Source organism: Ictalurus punctatus, chromosome 9 (assembly GCF_001660625.3).
Source record: "Ictalurus punctatus breed USDA103 chromosome 9, Coco_2.0, whole genome shotgun sequence".
Classification (NCBI taxonomy): domain Eukaryota; kingdom Metazoa; phylum Chordata; class Actinopteri; order Siluriformes; family Ictaluridae; genus Ictalurus; species Ictalurus punctatus.
Genome location: NC_030424.2, coordinates 22,668,736 through 22,690,559, shown reverse-complemented (window position 1 = coordinate 22,690,559; position 21,824 = coordinate 22,668,736). Strand labels below are relative to the sequence as shown.

General features: G+C 39.5%; 1 protein-coding gene across 6 annotated transcripts in view; it reads right to left on the bottom strand.

Moving 5' to 3' along the window:
* The window catches only part of paplna (papilin a, proteoglycan-like sulfated glycoprotein), a 31,384-nt gene extending 10,469 nt beyond the window's left edge, over positions 1 to 20,915 (bottom strand). Inside the window, exons 1-20 of one of the 6 annotated variants that reach the window (XM_017476220.3) lie at positions 20,604 to 20,915; positions 16,175 to 16,222; positions 16,010 to 16,092; positions 15,480 to 15,583; positions 12,053 to 12,113; positions 11,562 to 11,664; positions 11,025 to 11,155; positions 10,148 to 10,271; positions 9,989 to 10,069; positions 9,449 to 9,621; positions 9,164 to 9,287; positions 8,888 to 9,014; positions 8,433 to 8,504; positions 6,013 to 6,217; positions 3,293 to 3,472; positions 3,038 to 3,188; positions 1,785 to 1,868; positions 1,050 to 1,173; positions 458 to 542; positions 258 to 363 (exon numbers count right to left, since the gene is read on the bottom strand). In XM_017476220.3, coding sequence (XP_017331709.1) covers positions 258 to 363; positions 458 to 542; positions 1,050 to 1,173; positions 1,785 to 1,868; positions 3,038 to 3,188; positions 3,293 to 3,472; positions 6,013 to 6,217; positions 8,433 to 8,504; positions 8,888 to 9,014; positions 9,164 to 9,287; positions 9,449 to 9,621; positions 9,989 to 10,069; positions 10,148 to 10,271; positions 11,025 to 11,155; positions 11,562 to 11,664; positions 12,053 to 12,113; positions 15,480 to 15,583; positions 16,010 to 16,069 — 2,095 coding nt within the window. In that variant the 5' untranslated portion in view covers positions 16,070 to 16,092; positions 16,175 to 16,222; positions 20,604 to 20,915. The remainder of the gene's footprint in view (positions 1 to 257; positions 364 to 457; positions 543 to 1,049; positions 1,174 to 1,784; positions 1,869 to 3,037; positions 3,189 to 3,292; positions 3,473 to 6,012; positions 6,218 to 8,432; positions 8,505 to 8,887; positions 9,015 to 9,163; positions 9,288 to 9,448; positions 9,622 to 9,988; positions 10,070 to 10,147; positions 10,272 to 11,024; positions 11,156 to 11,561; positions 11,665 to 12,052; positions 12,114 to 15,479; positions 15,584 to 16,009; positions 16,093 to 16,174; positions 16,223 to 20,603) is intronic. The other 5 variants (XM_017476215.3, XM_017476219.3, XM_017476214.3 and 2 more) reach the window with 5 other exon arrangements.
* Between the last annotated feature and the right edge of the window lie 909 nt (positions 20,916 to 21,824).

Below are 21,824 nucleotides of genomic sequence, written 5' to 3'. Positions count from 1 at the left end.
CGTAAAATACAGATAAATATCCTCTCGGGGGGAAATAAATAAAGTGGGGAAACACAAAGATACATGCAGTGCCTTTGTAAGAATGCGGACGTTTGTAATATGGTATTGAACAGAAAAGAAACAAAACCACACACAAATCAAAGCACAGCACTTTAGTTCTGGTCAACAGACCTCATAATAATTCTAAATCTCATCTGTTTGCAAGACATTTGTTGAACATACAGTATAATGTAGTACATAGTATGGTTGTAACTTACCCCTGCCATGTGGAACAGGACAGCCCTCTCCGTTAGTACCACGAGCTGCAGTCACTCCATCAAAACAGCAGCCGTATGTGGCCCTGCTGCAGACCTCATGCTCCGACTGAGAGAGGGGAGAGAAAGCGACAGAGCTGCAGGGAGAAAAGCTAGAGATAATGTTTATACAGAATAATCCATAAAGAACAGTAGATACTCACAGCTGGGACAGAGGGGACATATTCTGGACAGCCCTCCTTATTGGGTCCTTGTGCATGAGTCACGCCATCCTGACAACAGCCATACCTAAGAGATGTGATCAGTACACAGGGCAGGAAGCAGTCACGAGCAGACATGCATATGAGACATATTAACAGGGAGATAACAAAACCTGTGAAATAAAATTCTATAATAAAATTGGAGGGCGCACGGTGGTATGTTCGCCTCACACCTCCAGGGTTGGGGGTTCGATTCCCGCTGTGGCCCTGTGTGTGCGGAGTTTGCACGTTCTCCCTGTGCTGCTGGGTTTTCTCCGGGTACTCCGGTTTCCTCCCCAGATCAAGACATGCATGGTAGGCTGTTTGGCATGTCCAAAGTGTCCGTAGTTTATGAATGGGAATGTGAATGTGTATGTGACTGCCCTAATTCATGTCATACCTTAGGCTTGTTAAATGGTTCCGTAACTTGTTTGATTTCAATTTAAGTCAAGAGTCGTTCAGTAGTTATTGCATTTCCATTAAAGTATGTATACAATTTCTGTCCAAAATCAGAAAAAACATTCTGATGAAGCAAAGTAAATACTCTCTTGTGTACCTGGTGTGGGAACAGGATGATGTTTGGTAACAACCCTGACCATGAGGTCCACTGGCTGCAGACACACCATCCTGACAGCATCCAAAAGCAGTCTGATGACAGTAAGGAACATCCCGCTGGTGAACTAAGAGAGAGACACACTTACTGATAAAGAATCAGTAGGCTTTTGATTACTTTGCAGTACAATAATATTGAAAACAAAAGCAAAAGGAGACATTCATCATGCATTACGAAAATGAGAGCTCAGCAGGATAAGTGTAAAGAGAAACTGAAACTAATGCAGACAGTCATAATGAGAGTGGCCCGAGCACAAAGCAGACAGAACAAAAGACTGAGATGAGTCAGATGTGCATGCAGACACATAATCATTTAATTATAGTAAACTAAAACAATTTCATTTTGAGAGCACTAGTACACAAACAGCAATTCCAGAAGCTACTGAAACATGACGACAACTGAGAGGTCATCATACGACTTCCACAGGCCGCACTGAGAGTAGACAAGCCACAGTCGAGTGCTTCCGAACTATTTTAATTACACAAGACAGACCCCCCCTGACCCCCCCTCCCCCTATAAAAACATGCCAATCAGGACAAGTTCACTAGTACAGGGACAGAGGAGTGATGTAGTGGACTGCTGGGAAAAACAGGAGAAAGGACAGATGAGGCCAAAAGCGGAGAAGCAGAACTAAACTGTAATGAGCAAACACAGCTGGATGGGAAATGAGGGAGGAACCTGTGGTAGTGTCCGCAGGATTGTAGGGGTAGAAACCGAAAATGGTGTTGTCATAGCCTCTTGTGTCTTGCATGCTGGGCACCACTGTTAAATATGAGCAACAAAACAACAAAAATGCTACGAGTCAAAAAATACACATAAACCATTTCTTTGCTAAGCCCCTCCAACCTTGGTTACTACTGTGGACATGCTTTTGTTGTATATCATTAAATATTTATGTTAAAACACTGACTTAAAGATAATGTGTCCAAAAAAAAATCTGAAAATCGGTCCAACATAAGGCCATGTTGATTGATAAGTCAAGATCTGGTTCAAATCGAAACAGAAAGCAGTTAGATACTGATACCAGTTAGTGTATATGTGTGTGTGTGTGTGTGTGTGTGTGTGTGTGTGTGTGTGTGTGTGTGTGTGTGTGTGTGTGAGAGAGCGAGAGAGAGAGAGAGAGAAAGAGCACACAAGAGTGTGAGAAAGAGAGCTCAAATTTCTTTCAGAGCTCTAAGAAAATGGACAACCCCCAAAAATTTTCAGCGTTGCCTATAGACGTGGTGGTGGGATTAAAGAAAAATGGCATTTTGATCAATTTGATCAGTTTACTGTTACATATAATGTTATGGAATGTCAGTGAAGCAAGTCAGTTCCTGTTATACTTGCGTTCTAGCACCTATAAACAGTTCCGTCACCAGCCTCTATTTCTCTCTCTCTCTAAGTTAATAATCCAAAAAAAAAAAATAAACAAACCTCGGCTTGTCTTGTTAGTGAGAAACCAAAAATTGAGAAGCCATTTGTCCTGAATACTTTTCTGTGGTAGAAAACTTAAATTTAAATGAACTGAATCATATTCGATCAGGCCTGAATCGATCAGCATCTGAACTGAATTGTATTGGATCAGTAGTGAATTAAAGTGTATTGAATCATTATTCGATACACTTTAATGATTTGTATATACCTATACAAATCATTATTCGATACACTTCGATATAATTATTCCAGTATTGCTGTATCAGATTATGCACTATGTACTGAGACGTGCACCATATTGTCTTAGAGGGAGATTCACACCCTTTAGTGACTACAGGAACATGAGTGTGTTCGAGTCTGGTGATGAGAGAACACACATAAAAGAGAAAGGAATTTACAGCACGGTATGTGTGTTTTAAACCATTAAGCTAACTAATGGGGGTGATAAAGTCCTATGTTTTAAATTGTGTGTGTGTGTATGTGTGTGTGTGTGTGTGTGTGTGGTAGGCATGTACCCTGGGGGCTGTAGCAGGGCTGCGTGTTGCAGCTCTCCACAGTAGAGGGTTTGGCATAGGTGTTACAGTGCTCCACCCCGTAAATGTTTCTCTGAGAGTCTGAACAGATTACCTGCCGCTCCCGAAGCCCCGAGCTACAGCTCTTAGAACACTGATAGAGAGTGAGAGAGCATAGAACGTATGAACTGCTAAGTGTATATAAACACACATTGATTGAAACTAGAAATCTAAGTGCCATAATATAGCCCATCTCACCAGCCCCCAATCACCAATGTGCCAGCCAATCCGGGTTACGCAGGCGGGCATCTCGCAGGTCTGCGTACTTGGTGGCTTGGGAAGACTGGCACACATGTAATCTGCAACACGGCTTCCTCCTGCTGAACCCACACACATCACCTCTCTTGTCTGGTCTCCAGAGCCACATGTCACAGAGCACTGCATGGACACACACGTACAAGTATGCACAATTATATAAAACAGCGTTTTTTTTACAAGTATACTTGAATTAAAGGTGCAGTCTGTAATGTTTAACAGTGTCTCTAGAACTATAAAAACGATGGTATAACTTCTATGTCATAGGAATGCTGTGATTTGCAGTAGAAAGCAATATGATTAGTTTCCTATGTGGAAATAAAATGTAAATTTATCTACCTGAGAGTTCAATGATTATCAGTAATTAATCATTTGTACTACTTAAAATAATCATTTGTATGAAATTTGTTCCAAGTTGGTAACTACAATGCTATGAAAAAGGATTTCCCCCATCCTGATTTTTTTGTGTATATCTCATACTAACATACATAGTTTAAGATCTTGAAAAGAAATACAACATTGTAGTTTTTGTTTATTTATTTATTTTTATTGACGCAAATAAAGTTATCCAACACGTATCTCCCATGTGAAAAACTAATTGCCCCTTAAACTTAAAATCTGGTTGTGTCACCTTTAGCAGAAATAACTGCAACCAAACCCTTCCGATAACTGGAGATCAGACTTTCACTTACTTCTAGGACTAAGACTTACTCCTACGCTTTAAATCATTGTCTTACTGCATAATCCAGTTGCGCTTGAGTTTCAACTTACGAACTGAAGACCGGATATTCTACTTTAGGTTGTTCTGGTAGAGAGCAGAATTCATGTTTCCCCTCAATTGTTGCAAGTTGCCCAGGCCCTGAAGCAGCACAGCATCCCCACACCATCACACTTCCACCACCATGCTTGACCATACGTATTGTTTTTTTTTTTTGTGGAATTCTGTGTTTGGTTTACGCCAGATGTAATGGGACCCCTGTCTTCCACTTTCAACTCCACTTTCCACTTTCAACTCATCAATCCACAGAACATTCCCCCAAAAGGTTTGAGGATCTTCAAGGTGTGTTTTGGCAAAATTCAGATGAACCTTAATGTTGTTCTGGGTTAGCAGTGGTTTTCACCTCGCCTCTCTTCCATGGATGCCTTTTTTTCCCCAGTGTCTTTCTGATAGTGGAGTCATGAGCAATGGACCTTTATTGATGCAAGAGAGGCCTGTAGGTCCTTTTATTGTATATTGTATATTTTGTGACTTCCTGGATGAGTCTTTGTTGTGCTCTTGGAGGAATTTTGGAAGGTCGGTCACTTCTGGGAAGGTTCACTACTGTGCCGAGTTTTTCCATTTCAAGATAACGGCTCTCGCTGTGGTCCCAGAGCCTTTGAATTTCTTTAAATTTTGGCATAGTGTGTTACTGGGTAAGACCTTTTAACCAACTTCATGCTGTTGAAAAAGTTCTATTTAAGTGTTGATTTGATTGAAGAGGGTTTGCAGTAATCAGGCCTGGTTGCGTCTTGTCCAGTTGAATCACATTATGAATGCAGTTTCATACATTTGGAGGAATTAATAACTACAGGGCCAAATACATTTTCACACAGGCCCAGTTGGTATTGGATATTTTCTTTGCTCCAATAAATAACATTATCATTTAAAAACTACCAATAATTAATCATTTGTATGAAATTTGTTCTATGTTGGTCATTAACTGCCTTTTGTGTGTGCAATTGGACTTTGGTGTGTGTGTGTGAAGAGTGCTGAGCAGGATGTGGATTTTGGTATGCATGTCTTGATGTGCAAGGATGCTGAATGACGGGTTGCAAGCTTGTGTAACTGTCTCTGAAACTAGTTTATAAACTAATCGGGGGAGGTATACTGTGTGTGTACGTTCATCTGTCCGGCCGTAAAATGGCAATAAAGCTCAAAGAATTTGGCATGGATCTAGAGTCTCATTTATCAAAACATGCGTAAGACAAGTTCTATTTTTTTTGTACACAAGACCCACCCACACACGCACAAGAAAATTGGTGTTTATTACACACGTATGCTGAGCTACAGCTGTACGCATTGTCCATTCATAAATCCCACACATTCTAAATTGGCATGCTCGTACACGGCTACACTCAGTTGCATAAAGAAACACAATGAATTCTTCATATATGTTAAACAACTTCCCTTTAAAAAGTACTGTAGCCCGCTCACTGATGTGCACGGTTGATAAATGAGGCCCCTGGTCTTCTGAACACTGATTGATTCAATTTCCTCCACACCTGAATTCAAGGTTAATATTTCTGGCCCAGAATTTAGCTCCGTCCCAGCTGTTACAAACCTGCTCAGCTCTGCTCTTTTTACATAGTATCAACAGAATGAATGTGGTCATTGGGGTGACGGGGAATGCTTGAGAGGTTGCTGAACTCAAAATTTAGATAAACAGTTTTATTTTCAAACACACTGAATAGCAGGAAATCACAGATTTACCTTGCTGATAGGCAAGCCAAAAAGTCTCAATACTGCAACATCCTACACTATAATTCAGAATATCGGGCCCTTATAATAGATCAAATAATCTGATATAACCTATAGATTTACACCTCATGTGTTTATGCTTTTATATATAACCTGGGCATGTAAAATACAGGACTAGAGTTTACCTGAGGACACACATGTTTACCTGGCTCCATGAGGACATGCTGTACTGTGCACAATGCTGCATGTTGCAGGTTTGCTGGCTGACAGGTTTGGGAGCGTAAGCCTCACACAAAGAGTCTTCTACCAGTCGCCTTCCAGACACATCGTGAGATATACACTCCACTCTGCGTACCTGAGTGCCCCCACCACACGTCACCGAGCACTGATTCCACTCACCGACCTTCCAGCTGTGACCCACACACACACACACCAAAAACCAAACTAAAATCAGCAAAAGGATCAATGTAAAATGATGACTAGTATAATATCAACTGTGCCCAAAGCTCTGCCAACACATGCAGCTCCCACAGATCTAACCCAAAGCAGCACAGTACACACCTGAACACTGGACCATTGTCAGGAATTGGTTAGTTCATACAACTAAAAGGAAAAGTATACACTTTTATATGAAAAAAAAAAAAAAAAAAAAAAGACACAGGGGAAATATGACTAATGATCATAGTTCAAATAACTCAACACTTTCCCTGTCAGTCATCTGATGACGTCCATATGAATAAAATGTCGAAATTCAAGTCAAGTAATTCAAGTATATTTTTTCAGCTCTAGTTTCAGTAAAGCTAAGAACTTATAAAATGTCCAGACTGTACCACTGCTGCAGATGGGCGACGCTGATTATTTATGGCCTAGGAAGTGTTTTTTTGCTTCTCACACAAATGTGTTTTATACCCTTCCGAACACAATGCACACCAAAGCAATGAAACGTGGAGTGCCAAGAATATTACAAAGCCACTGAGGTGATATGGTGGTTATTTTTAATAAGGTGTGTCCATGAATTAATATTAGATTCAGGCAATACATTGATCTCGTGGTCAAAGATTATTATGAACAGTTGTGACCACAGAGATACCAAAGTCATGGCCACAGACTGCGCAAATTGATCCCTTCTTTTAATATGTTGTGGCATCATCGTACTTACTCCTATGTAAGTAGGAGTAATTATTGTAATTATTTGTTGGAAAATGTGAAATGCATTTCATTTTCTTAAGGTAAAGCAGGCTAATGGTGACTCCAGTGACTCCAGTACATAGTTATCCTTCATTCCAAGTTATCCATGTGTGATGTTATCAATCATCCCCATGCTTAGGTTTCTGTAGCTACAATGGTCTAATTCAATGGATTTCTCTCTGCCACACTCATTTTAACAAACAACAGTCACCACGAGTTAAGTATTTTGAGTATTTTTTGTCCACCAAATAGATCTCGAGAATCTTAACTTTTAAATATTTTATACAGAATCCCTGAAGGAGAATTATTTTTATATAGTGCTATGTCATTATTTAGTCATTCATCAAGATAATGACATTATTTTCAAGTCTAAATAATGCCATAACTCAAGATATTATGACGTTAACAACAAAATAACCTATTAATAACAAGTTAGTAAGTCAAATTATTAACTAAGAAACTAAGTAGAAATAACGACATCGCACTTCAACGTTTTTTGCGGTTCAGGGTTCTGTAACATTAATTCGTGCCTATGTTGAGGTCAATGTAGTAATTCATGGCCACACTTAATTAAAAAAAGAACCACTATTCACCTCAGTGGATCTGTAGACTACAGATTCACATAAAATACACCCATGATGTCTGCACCTAAAGCCCCACTAACACCAGTACTACCTCAGGTGGCTTTTCTATAGCACACAGACAGCAACCCAGCTCAGAGCTCCAAGGCTGGTGCTCAAAAGTTATGCACAGGCCAATGATATGGCTCATAATAAGGGAATTATGTAAGCATCCAGTGAGCAGAAACAGCACTCCTGTTCCTCCTCTTTCACGGAAACATACCATAGTCAGTGGGAGTAGATGAATACAGCAAAGCTCTGAGCTGGACAGTTGCCCAAGGCCTTAGTTCATCTCCACATGTGGAAGAACAGGCACTTGCAACACTTATCTAATAATTCTGCAATGTTGTATTGATTGAAAACATCAATACAGACTGAGCTCAAACACATGTCACTGGTGTACCTAACTAGTCAGTAAACCTAAGAACTGATTACGTCAATGTCTTCAGGAAGACTTATGAGTTCTTGGAAAGAGCTGGACATGGCATGGAAGCAGTTTCAGTGTGGAGAATGTATAAAGGAGTGGTCCAGGGTTAACCCCAAACTCATCGAAATTCTTCTAGGAATTTCTAAGTACTAAGAAAGATTATGAGTCCTTGAAAGCCTGGCATCTTGACAATGCTACATGTGCAGTGGAGAGATCTAAGGTTACCATCCTGAACATCATAACTCCTCAATCCCTAGAAGAACTCTGCTGCCCCGCGTTAATGCATCCTAAACGCCAAACGCTGGTACTTTCTTTAAGAATCTTAGTTAGACATCAGTTAGTGTTTGAGATCACATTCTGCTGCTGTCAGCTTTCCTCATGCTGGGTTACCTGTACACCTGAACATAGACATGTCTTGCTTCCTTGGGTGTCCATATTTGTGGAGGGTACACATACGCCATCCTTACAGAACAGGAGCAATACACCAAGAGGGTTTTTTTTTTAGAAGAAGTGGTTCCCCACTAATCACACAGTCCAGATCAGTACAGTGACTTACATAAGTATTCACCCCCTTGAACATTTCCACATTTTGTAGTGTTATACCCTGGAACTGAAATGGATTAATTGGGATTATATCATGAAACTACACAAAATAACCCATAATACTGAAGTAGTGGGAAATTGATATACTCTAGGTTGTTTAATTAATTACCAATCAAACTGTAACAGTTGTCATTGCATATGTATTGTGTACCCACAACTAAACCACTAAATTAGTTCTGGTGAACTGGTTGTCATCAGAAGTCACATAATTAGTTAAACTCACTACTGGTAAATTCACCTACCTGCGGGTTAGGGGACACTGTTGCTCGTTGCATGTGCGGTTATTGAGAGGGCGAGGCAGAGATGCACACAAATAGTCAGGGTAGGCTTCATTATCAAAAGTGCAGAAGACCAGACGAGACTGGTAACCTGAAGAGATGCAGGTTATATACGGTAAAAATGATTACACCTCTTATAATATCCTAACATTTTTAAAATCAGAATGACTCTGTCGTGCTCTGATAGATACAGTATGCTCAAATGGTCTTATAATGTTCTTGCTGAAGTTTGATACTGACCAGAGCCACATCCCTTGCTGCAGACAGACCAAGAGCCATAGCTCCAGTAGTGGCCCTCTCTAGGGTGGCTGTTGGGGAGGTAATACTCGTACTCGATCCCCTGGTTGGCTTCCTGAGTGATCAGCTGAATGGAGACAAAGGCGGTTCAACAAGACATTTTTCACCCAAAGTCCTGCTTTGGGAGGTGTTCTGAATCCAGGTCATTCCTAAAATCTCGTCAAAGACTGTCAGAACGTTTGGACTTGTGATCACTGTGGGTTTCCCTTACTCAACGGAAGATCTCACCTCAATCACCAAAGGTTCAGTGGTTGGTCCACGGCCAGTGATTGTCTCTGGAGACATTTCCCCCTCCGTTCCTCTCTGGTAGTACAACATACTACCAGCGATGGGGGTGCTCCGGGAGAATTCAATCACCCAGTGCCCATTAAGGTAGTACTCACCACGCAGGTTCTTGATGGCTGTAAGTGTTCACAACGAGTAAAGAATACTTATACTAACACCGACACCAACACTACCACCACTTCTACTATTCAAATAGTACAATATTAGAAAAAGTGCATTCTCAAGTGTTATTTGGACAATGGTTAGCTTTCAAAAGTTTTCTGTAAAGGGTACTGGAAGGAAGCTTTTATATAACTGCTTCTAGCACTACTAATACTGCAAACACCATCACTATTATTGGTATAGCTGCTTTTATTACAGAATCTCTTCATTACAAGCTTTCACTAGCTATAAATCATATGTGCAGTGGGGATGCCGTCCACTTGAGCGCCAGAGGATTACGGGTGATTGCCATAACACAGCTAAATTCTCACACACACTCACCCAAGTAGTTACGAGTAGGTACACTCTCAGTGATACGAATGCTGGTAGCGCCAACAGGAATGATGAACATTTGATTATAACCTAACAGGCAGAACGAAAAACCTTTAATGCATTTGCCACCATAGATCTCTGGTGATTAGGGTTGTGTGGGTGTGTTACCTTTGGGTAGACCCCTCATGGAGAAGGTGTTCCTGACGAGGTGGCAGGACTGACCGTTCCCTCCACACTGCAGGCATGCATCCTCCTGCTGCCCAGAGTCCAGCATGCTGTCACAGCCCAGACGCTGTATGCACAGTGAGCATAAGTAGAGTCTAGTGAACTTCAGGAACTTGCGTTTGTGGTTAGATGAGTAAAAGACATGGAGATGTTGTCTAATTGTCTAAAATGCGTCTGTAAATCTCCAATTGTGAATCTTGTAGAAATATTTACCTGTCTAATGGTTTTTCCCTCACTGTATGTAAGGGCAAAATATACTTGTGTCCTCTTCTAGTCAGGATCATAACTGTGCTCTAAACTTCTTAATTATTACCCTAACAGTGGATCTGGGTATTAGCTGTATATTGTTATAGGCACTGCCTGCTTTCAGACAGTCAATACAATTTTGTTTCATTTTATTTATGTATCCTCGAATCTTCCCCATGTTGATGAACGACTGATGATGGAATTTGGCCTCTGTGTCACCCCATATTTATACCCCAGTGAAACAGTCATAATTCACACTGATATTCCCCACTGATAACCACTTAAGAGTTCCCAAACATTCAGGCAAATATAAATAAAAAATGTAAATGATTACACACTTCATGCATTACATTTTGATAAGGGATTATTTTCTTAGAACATATTTATTTGAATTAAAGTTTAGATTTTTTTTCTCTCTCATATTTTCAGTGTGAGATTAAGTTCATTTAGAACAAAACATTTCTTCATAACTTATTTTATCCCTCTTTAACAAGCAAGCCAATAATGACTTCTTAAATTAATAATAAAGCATGACGGGTGAGTATTGATGGGTGAGAAGGTCATTCATTCTCACCGTGCACACTCCTTCCACACAGATATTATTACTGCCCGGGTGACAAGGTGTGCCGTCCACCACCAAGCTCCGGTGACGGAAATAGAAGTTCTCTCCTTTGGGGATGCAGTTCAGCTCACATTGGTTCTCTGCTGGAGCAGATCAGACCAAATGCAAACACATGAGAAAATTGCTGATAATTATGCTTGGGAAGGGAAAAGTATAGGAAAAAACAACAAGATGTAGAAACTTGGAAAAGCTTTTTTTTTTGTTATAATATGGGCTTCATCTGAAGCAGCTGTCACATATCAAGTTCATATTCTTATAAAGTAAAACAAAATCCCACAGCAATTAATGTCTTTTGGCTCTTGAGAAGATCAAATGTTCTCAGCAGGTTTACACTTCTCAAAATGGGAATAAACAAAACCCAAAGTTCCCATCATCATAAAAGTACTTTGGGAGACTATTAGAGATAGAGATGGCTGCAAAGCTTTTATGAAATTCACTCGCGAGTATATACAGTGAAGCCTCGAGAGCCACAGAGAGTCACATACACACCTCCATAATAAGGTAACCATTTGTAATGTTTTCCATGAAAATCAGTGCCGTCGAACTGAGAGCACTGCTCCTCTCGGAAATCTCTGGAACTCTCAGGGCAGTCCTACACAAGAAATATAAGATAGTGAAATAAAACAGGAAGTGTAAAAAAAAAAAAAAGAAAAAAAAAAAGGAAAAATATCATTAAAATTTATAGAGGACTAGACACAGAAAGACAGTGTTGAAAAGATGAACTCTCACTGATGAAGAATCAGGGGAAAAACTAAAGCAGGCTGAGACATGTCTGCATGTTTCAAATATACAAGACATACAGTGGGGACCCAACGTCTGAGACCTCTAGTGAAAATGCTTCTATTTTGCATTTGTGTATTTTAAATTTAATTTAGAAAATGTAATAATTCGATAACTTAATTATATTATATTATCAACATTAACCCGAACCCCATTGTGTGTACGTACATACAGATTATATGGGTTCAAGAAGCGTGTACCTGAATATTGCACGTGCGATAGGATTTATCTGGTCCCACACAGCTGTGTCCTCCATCAGTCCTGAAAGCAGAGAAGTTTTCACATAAAGGAAAAACGTTCTCATTACTGATTAACACTGAAGAAGTGACATATAAACACTGAGCATTTTCAAATGTCATTGATGATGAACTTTTACTGCTATTGTTATATTAAGATGTCTGTATTTTAGTCAGTCTAGTATGCTAGTGCAACATTAGAGCGTACAGAGGCTTTCATACGTATTCATTCCCCTTGAGCTTTTGTACTTTTATTTTTTGATAAAATATCATGTTTACATAACACATCATGTTGAGGGGGAAGGAGGGATCAGTATAGTTTGCAAAATTATTTACAAATTAACAAAGTAAAGGTTCTGACTGCTTAAGTATTTGCCCGCATTGCTGTGAATCCCATAAATCAGGGGACCTCTTGCACTAACGGACTCCCTCCCCTCCAAACACAATCCATCTATTCATATATCAAGCATATAATTTAAACGTACATAATGATAGTTTGGCAATTTAACTGTGCTATTTATTCCTGAAATTTCTGACTTATGCAAGCCATTGTATACAGAGATGTGTGCTGTCTCTGAATGGGTTAGATTATATTTCGTAATGATCTGTAGGGTGTGGTATTAGATACTGTGGAGACATGCAAATACACACACTAAGATGTCTGAAGCAAGAGGAGAAATCTGGCCTCTAGGATCTGACTTTGTTCAGACTGTAATTAGATTGCATGTGGGCTTGTCTTGGTTATCTTATAACGTCTTATAACGTGAGAGCTTATCAACAGAGTCAAATTAAATGTGTACATGGAATAAATACGTGTATATTAGTGCCATAGTTCTTTAAGTGTGGTCCGGGGACCCCAGGAATCCAAGAAGTATAAGCAGGGGGTCTGTGGTTTTTAATTCAGTGAGAGTGGGGGAAATCATGACACAGTGTTATCAATGTTATTATATCTATTACTGAGTTCTTGGAATTGTTAGCAGAACTGGTTAAAAACAAGTAGACCTATAAATGAAGTAAACATCAATGAAATGGCCCTTTTATCGAAAATATTCTGTAAGTGGAGAGTTCAGAAATGAAAAAGCTTTATTTATTGTAGTGCATTTGCTCATACTTAAATGTAAGAAGTGCTATTGTGTTTACTGTTCATACTGTGAGCAAGCATGTTTCTGATTCTGGTTCTGATATCACTTCTCATACAGATTCTGATTCTGATACCGCTTCTGATTCTGGTTCTGATACCACTTCTGATACAGATTCTGATACCACTTCTGATTCTGATACCACTTCTGATACAGATTCTGATACTACTTCTGATTCTGGTTCTGATACCGCTTCTCATACAGATTCTAATACCGCTTCTGATTCTGATTCCGCTTCTCATACAGATTCTGATACCACTTCTGATTCTGGTTCTTATACCACTTCTCATACAGATTCTGATACTGGTTCTGATTCTGATTTTGATACCGCTTCTCATACAGATTCTGATACCGGTTCTGATTCTGATTCCGCTTCTGATTCTGATTCCGAATCTGATACCGCTTCTCATACAGATTCTGATACCACTTCTCATACAGATTCTGATACTGGTTCTGATTCTGATTTTGATACCGCTTCTCATACAGATTCTGATTCTGATTCTGATACCGAATCTGATACCGCTTCTCATACAGATTCTGATACCGCTTCTGATTCTGGTTCTTATACCCTTCTCATACAGATTCTGATACCGGTTATGATTCTGATTCTGATACCGCTTCTGATTCTGATTCCAATTCTGATACCGCTTCTCATACAGATTCTGATACCGTTTCTGATTCTGGTTCTGGTACTGCTTCTGATACAGATTCTGATCCTGATTCTGGTTCTGATACCGCTTCTGATACAGATTGTAATACCAATACTAATTCTGATACTGATACTTATACTAATTCTGATACTGATTTTGATTCTGAAACCAATTCTGATACTGACACCGATACTGATTCTGGTACTGATTCTGAATTGAGTGGGAAAGAGGTCGCCACACTGCACCACTGCTTCAATCACTGCTCCTCTCCTGGCTGCGTATCACTTGCCTAGCTGTAGACGCCGCAGTGACAGCAGCAACAAACATGGCGTATGGTACCATGGTTGGATATTGTTCTTGTGTAACAAATAGCACAAAAATCCTGTGGGAATACTGTCTAAGAGACTGTATGTATGTGCGCATGTGTGTGCAGGCACAAGCACTCACAGGCAGCATTAAGTTTTGGGTAACTGAATTTCTACTCTAGGTTTTGCAATGCCTGTTTTCGAGAAAAGAGCTTGTGTGGCATGTAAAGACACACACATGTACACACACAGGCACATAGCTACAGTGTGTATTCCTGTGCCCAGGGGCTAAATCCAAACAGGCATCACTCAATCAAGTGGCAGACCAAATACCAACTGCTCATGTTGTTTTTCTCTGTAATAAGAAGCCAGTTTCACCACAAACATGGCAACTAAACTGGATCCACTTTTAATGTAGCTTTGAGGTTCGTGTTGCAACATTAATCCTAAAAAGGCACCACAGAACATTTTGCAATGTTTCAGGAAGACAACTTAATGAAATATACACGACTAGGGAGGGGAGAGGAGTGCTGGATTGACAAACACGACAGCTCCTCCTTAAAAGCACTGTGCTCATCATCAGATGCAAGAGAGAACATGCACACCAGATTCCAAGTCGGGCAAGATTTATAGGCACAACGCTATATTGAACCAACCTTCTTACACAAGCTTACCATTTTGAAATCACAACAGTGTCAATATAATCAAAACAAACTGTTAACAAGTTCCTTTGACGAAATCAAGCTGTCAATGTTAGTTCTTGGTTAAACATTTGAAAACCCATTGAAGTTTAATCTAAATTGCATAATATACTACAAAAATAAGTTGATCAGAAATACGCTTAAACTTAATTTCTTTAAGACTTGCTTTGCATGTTCATCTTTAGGGCCTGGAGACGGGAAACGCCTGCCTTTATCTTACTCCACATTCAACGGAGAAGACAAAAGAGCTCCCGGATACAGACATAGGATTTGATGACTTCAGGATTTTTTGTTTTTGTTTTCAGAAAGCGTGCATGAACAGAGTCTAAAACAGGAGTATACTATGACAGCATGAAGTAGCTAGACCTGCGATTCTCTATATTTCATGTCTGCTTGGCTTAAGTGTGAGCTTTTCTCCAAAAAAAAAAAAAAAACAAACAAAAAAAACTGTTATGTGTTTAAAACAATATCTGTCTTTCAAAACTTGTCTGTGCCTGAGGTTGCACTGACACACCCAGGGATCTCCCACCAACACACAAACAGACATTTACAGACACGATGCTGGCCAATTATGTGCATGAGAGCTGTCTGCTTACCGCTGACTCACACACTGTCTCGTCCTCACGGTCACGCCGATGCCACATGAGCGGCTGCACTCTCCATACGGCCCCCATTCGCCCCAGTAATCGGCGCTCGGCATCTAAAAGCACCGTGGTCACGTTAGGGTTAATTAGTGCATTATGAACTTACACTCTCTGCATGCAAACTGTACAAAAAAAAATCTAAAAAAAAAAACTAATTTCGTTCATTTTTCACATCCACTGCGTCTGTAGTGATATCACGGTGATCACACTTATCTGAAAATATTTCCAAAGATCTTTCAATTTAAAAGGCAGTTCAAATGTAAATCATTTGGCCACAAGCTCATCCACAAGCCAAAACACAACATGCATTTATGTGAGTAGTAACTACACTTGTTAAAGACGCGAACAAGATTAATGGCATGTCACGCCTGACGCCAGAACATTTGGAATATACGTATAGCTTTAAATAAAGGCAAATTAAATTGGAACCTTCTATTATGACTCATACTACTTTATCATTTCTGATACGTCACAGCACTCACCATGAACACCGGAGCCAGAAACATCTGCACCGAGGCCACGGCCAACAGCAGCTTCATCATTTTACTACAGAAGAGAGATAATGCTTGAAGAATGTCACATGTGTTGAACATCAACATGGATGACAAGACCAAAATGTCTATATGAAAAGCTGAGTACCAGTTTACCTGTTTTGTTTTTCCCCCACAGCTGGTTAATGTCATGCACCTACAATCCTGTAACAAATTAGAGATTCAAATGGAGCATTAGCAACCTTCCGATTTAGGCTAGTCTCACAAGACAGATATTTTTAGACATCTGACTGATCGTGAATCAGTGTCACCAAGAACTGCAGTCTTTCACAGAGAAGGGATATAAAACTGAGGTTTTGAATCAGTTTCAATGCAATTTCAATGCACTTTTATTTCCATAGAGCATTTAACACAAAGCAGCATTACATGTAGAATTAGATCTACAGGGTGTCACAAAAGTCTCCATACATAGGCGAAATAAACACTTTTTTAGTAAAAATGTCCCCTAAAACTGTTCATACATTACTGACAAAAGTAGAACGTATTGAAATCATTCTCATGGCCGGATCAGGAAGCTGTCGCAGGGTTGCGATGGACTTTAACAGGGAACGTGGCGAGCACGTCACACACGACATTGTTGCCAAACTTAACAAATTCAAAAAGACTCCAACTTTTGCAGACCAACTGAGGAGTGGGCGTCCACGAACATCCACTGTCGAAGGCACGACTGACGTGGTGCTGACATACATAGTCCCCTGTGTATGGAGACCTTTGGTTCACCGTGTCCATGTGAACAAGCCATAGGCAAGGAAAAATCCCTGAGGTGACATGTGGAACAAACCGTGACAGGAATCAGACTCAAAAAACTCATACTCTTCTGTGTAGTGAGACTATAAATCATTACCCTTGCACAACTGCATATTATAAAGTCAAATAGTACTATGTGTGCTGAAATCATATGCTGTTCAGATGAGCAATGAGCACAGGACAGTCTTTATGATTACAGCAGCAGTTTCCACTGAAACAAGGGTTAGTCTGGGAAATACTCTGCTTTTGGGAAATGCACATCATTAGGGAATTCATGTAGGACCATCTACAACAACAGCAAGTGAGTCACAGAAGCTCCGAGCAGAAGGAGAGCATTGGGATGTGTGTAGGTGGTGGTGCCACAAAAACACTCACAAACACATGCAACGATCTGAAAACAGAGTGTCACTGTTGGCCTGATAAACAGTTCATTAAAAATGTGTCTACAGATACATATGGATAATCGATGAGATTGTAGCAGGTTTCTGATGCATGCAGTGGTTGTGCTACGCCTGCTAAATTCTACAATATAAATCAGTGGCTCCATGGGAAGTGGCAAAAGATGCAATTGCTTAATTGAGATATTTACATTCAAGGCACTTTAACCACCATATGCACACAAGTACAAACACACTTCTATTTAGCATACAAACGGGTGACAAATTAAAGGAAATAAACATTAATAAGGTGCCACCACAAGCTACAAGAACTGTATCTTGGTATCGGTTCTACAAGTCTCAGGGAACTGTATGGGAAGGATGAAAATGATTCTTCCAAAAGATATTCCCTCAGTGGGTGCTTTGGTAATGGTGGTGGAGAGGATCATCAACACATCACTCCAAAAACTCCCCTAGGTGTTCAACTGCATTGAGATCTGGTGAACGTGAAGACCATAGGACATGATTTATACCCTTTTCACACTCATCAAACTATACAGTAGGTCCTCGCCCGCTGTAGATGGGGGTGTGATCATCCACCCATCAGGACAGAAATGGATGTTTCAGCATAGGATGAAAGATTAGAGTAAGTCAGAGTAAATTTTGTATTGTACTGATTGGACACAAACCATGCTAGCAAAATTCCTCCCAGAGGACAACAGTGCAAACAGGTTTTCATTTAATCTGTCACTCACAGTGATACTGAAGCTGTAATCCTTCACCGATCTCTCTTTTTTTCTCTCTATTGAAGTTAATGAGACAAAAAACACAGCTTGTCGTGTTACTGAGAAACCGCAAACGCCCTCCATCCATGTTAGAAAGCTTAAAGGAACGGCTTTACTGTTACAAAGCTCTGACAGTGGATACTCCTTCCAAAAATGCTAAGTAAACACTTCCTCACAGAAACAACTTAACCATATCAACAATTATGCTTTTTTTATTTATTTGTTTATGTGGAATGTCCACCATACAAGTCCTTACAGAAATCATAACGTACTAGAAAGAGCACTTTGATATAAACCTGTCATTTGCCTTGCAGTTGAATTACTGCCAGAGCTTCTGTTATAGAAAAATAACCAACACCTTCTAACCAAACAGAATTGGTTGTGGTTTAAACTGATTTTTTTTTTTTTTTTTTTTAAATTGCTATTAAATATTATAAAGTTCAGATGTCTTTTGATATTCATGCACATCGAGAACTGGTTTCTTTTTGCAGGATGTTATTAAGGAGGCACACCCCTGTAATGGAGGAGAACAGCCCTCCATTAGCTACCAATGGCCCTTTAGAGAAGCAAATTCTCATACCAATGGTCAATTGAGATTGGGACGGCATTAGACATGGCAGGAAAGTACTAGATTGTCCCAAGTGATAATTTCACCCATTTGTTATGAACTCACACCACCATATGTCTATTCTAAGGACCCTTTAATGGATGGAAGTGAAAATAACCAACAATTCAAGCCCTAGGGTGGCATAGCTGATTGGACACGAATCTAAGGAAAACCAAAATGCTAAAACACAGCCAAAGAATACACATATTCAGACAGTTTGGGGAGGTACCCAAGCTGCTCCTGCCAGTGTGTGCATGCTGATGCCTGTCAGGTTTCATCTTGGAGGTGTACTGGCAATCATTAATATCAGGCCCTGGGAGGCATGTTGTTTGGTATTTAAAAACTGTGCATGAATTGCTAGTAAATATATCAAGTATTATATTTGAAAATCACCTCTTGGAGTTAGTGCATGGATTCCAGAGCTGGAAGTAATCATACTTGGTAGTCAGTGGGTGTTTCCTAGACTAATATCTTAGCTCTGAGTGTCAGGACGTGTGGAAATACAAGACAATGAATTACTTACAAAAGCTCTACACTCTGAGGAAAGAAGGTATCCACACACCACCATTAGTTCACTTGATATCTTATGGGACATACTGTACTCAGTGTTTTCTTGAATTCCAGACAGCACACCCGCCCACTAACACCCAAACACAAATCAAAAGCATTAACATGAGTGTGTGCTTTGAGTGTCTTGATCAGACCAGTCAATACTGAAAGCACACCATGATGTAGTGTTATGGGTGGGGTGGAGAATTTGAATACCCTTAGGACAAAAAAAAAAAGTAGATTAGGAAATTTATCATGTACCATTTGGTTTTGGTGTGTTAGTTTTCACAGATATTCCTTCGTTATTTAAAAGAAATATATACTGCATGCTACGACACTAACCATGGAATTAATATAAATGACATCCGTTCAAAAGTTTCCACTATCCTATTTTGAAAGTAATATAAATATTCTCTAATAGCATGTATGCTCAGCTTTTGCTTTTATAACCACCTCCACCCTCTTTTGTGTCCTCTGAGCAGCTTTCAGGTCCTCCGAGCTGTAACATTCCCCCTTGATTCTTCTTTACATATCGTCCGACTCTCCCAGATTTACTGCCCAGTCTGTGCTCATTCATCTCTGCATATCAATTATAACTCTGCTGGATGTCATACACTGCCTTCTTCAAATCAAATCTGGAGACCAGGAGTTTCTTGAAAAGGTTCTTGAGTTCTTTCTTTTATTGTTGTAGTACCTTTTGAAACCTTACTCTAAAAGACAAAGTCCAATCATGCAACTTAAATCTATTTACAGGTACACAATATCCACATAGAGTGAATAATACATATTAAAAGTACAACACATAAAGGATCAGGAAAGGGTTTTGTTTTGTTTTGTTTTTTTTCTGAGTGCAGGGGCTGCAAATTTTGCATTCAAATGTACATCCACAACATCTGGACAAAGAAATTTCAACAAAGTGGTGAGAAGGTAAGTCCTTACAGTACACATGTACCAACATAGTCTAGTCCAGTGGTTGTCAATATATATATATATATATATATATATATATATATATATATATATATATATATATATATATATATATATAAATTTTGTTACAGTGGTGGAAATCACAACTCGCTTTGATCAAAGTTATTCTATTTATTATTGAGTTTTATTCCTGATTTCAGTCATTCGACTATAAATAATATCGATTTGGACTTAATGTGTTCTGCAAGTGCACAGTTTCTGGAATGAAAAGCTCTGTGGCTCCAGTAAATAGCCTGTATATTATTATATTATTATATTATTCTACCCAGTTTAATATTGAGCCTGATATTTCAATTGTTATGAATATGTTCATAAAATGAATGTCCTTTTTTTGTACGGTTAAAGGGGCTCTAGCTGCAAAAAAAAAAAAAAAAAAAAAGTTGGCTGTAATGTACCTTTTGGTGTTTAAATTCAATTCAAAATAGTATCTCACATATAAGGTCAAAAGCATAAAAGATCCTCACACTTACAGCTTTGTTCTAGCTTCTCTCACGGGTCATTTGAGACAGGAGAAGACCCAGGCGATGCCAGCCAGCTTTTGTTTGCGAAAGCGCAGGGAAAGTTGAAAAGCGACCCAGAGATCAAACTTACCGCCAGGGCTCAGTGTTGTGAATCCCTCCAGCTCTGAGCGACTCTTTAACTCCAGGCCATGGAGGAGTCGGACTGTAATCGGACTGACTGTAATCGGACTGATCCTCCTACTTCAGCACGTCCATGTGACACACGTTGGCGACGTGTGTGTGTGTGTGTGTGTGTGTGTGTTTGTTTGGACCCAGGGCGCTTGGCTTGAACCTGGTGGGATGATGATAAAGCGGTGGTGCGGCATACAGCTAAAGTGGGCGGGGCTTTGGGGATAAAAGGGAAGAAAAAAAAACATGGGCTCAATCCCAAAATGGCTCCCTTTTGGACAGATAGTGAGTTACATTACGTGTAGAAAGTAGCATTATTTCATGTCCAGAACTGTATAGTGTACAGGGAGGAGGGAGTGGTTTGGGATTGGTCCTACAGTACAGCACTGACAGATGATGGAGCATTATCTATCCATAGTGCAATTTCACAATGAAAAATAGTTTTTAATTTCGCTCTTGTATACTAATTTAATACAATTCGTATTACAATTTTATTATAAATACATTATGATTTTTCTATCTATATATTATTGTAATGTAATATATCCATGCTGAAAAAATAAAACCCCAAACAATAGACACCCTCATAGAATTTGTAATGGTTTTAATGGTTATAATGGGAATTGTATTAGTTTTAATGGAAACTGTAATGGTCCCTGTGGGTCTCTACTGGTCATTTGTTGCCTTCTACTGATGGTATGTTATGTCTATGCCTAGGATACCATTAAGGATCAGTAATGGTAATGGTTTTAATGGTTAACAGTTGATGGTTTTTAATGGTATTTGTAGTGGAAACCATTCGAATGTCCGTGATGGTTTGTACTGGGGGTTTTTTTCAGCAGGGATGTCTTCATATATTTAAAGCCTAGAAAAGGGTTCTTCTGCTTGTCCTACCCGAAGCAGCTCTTTAAGGGTTCCGCGTAGAACATTCTACATACAACCACTTTTGAAAGCAACAGATCTTTGGATAATTCTTTAATTATGCATTTAATTATAATTCTTTAATTATACAAAGCGAAGCTGTATGTAGGTATGTACACTATATGACCAAATGTTTGTGGA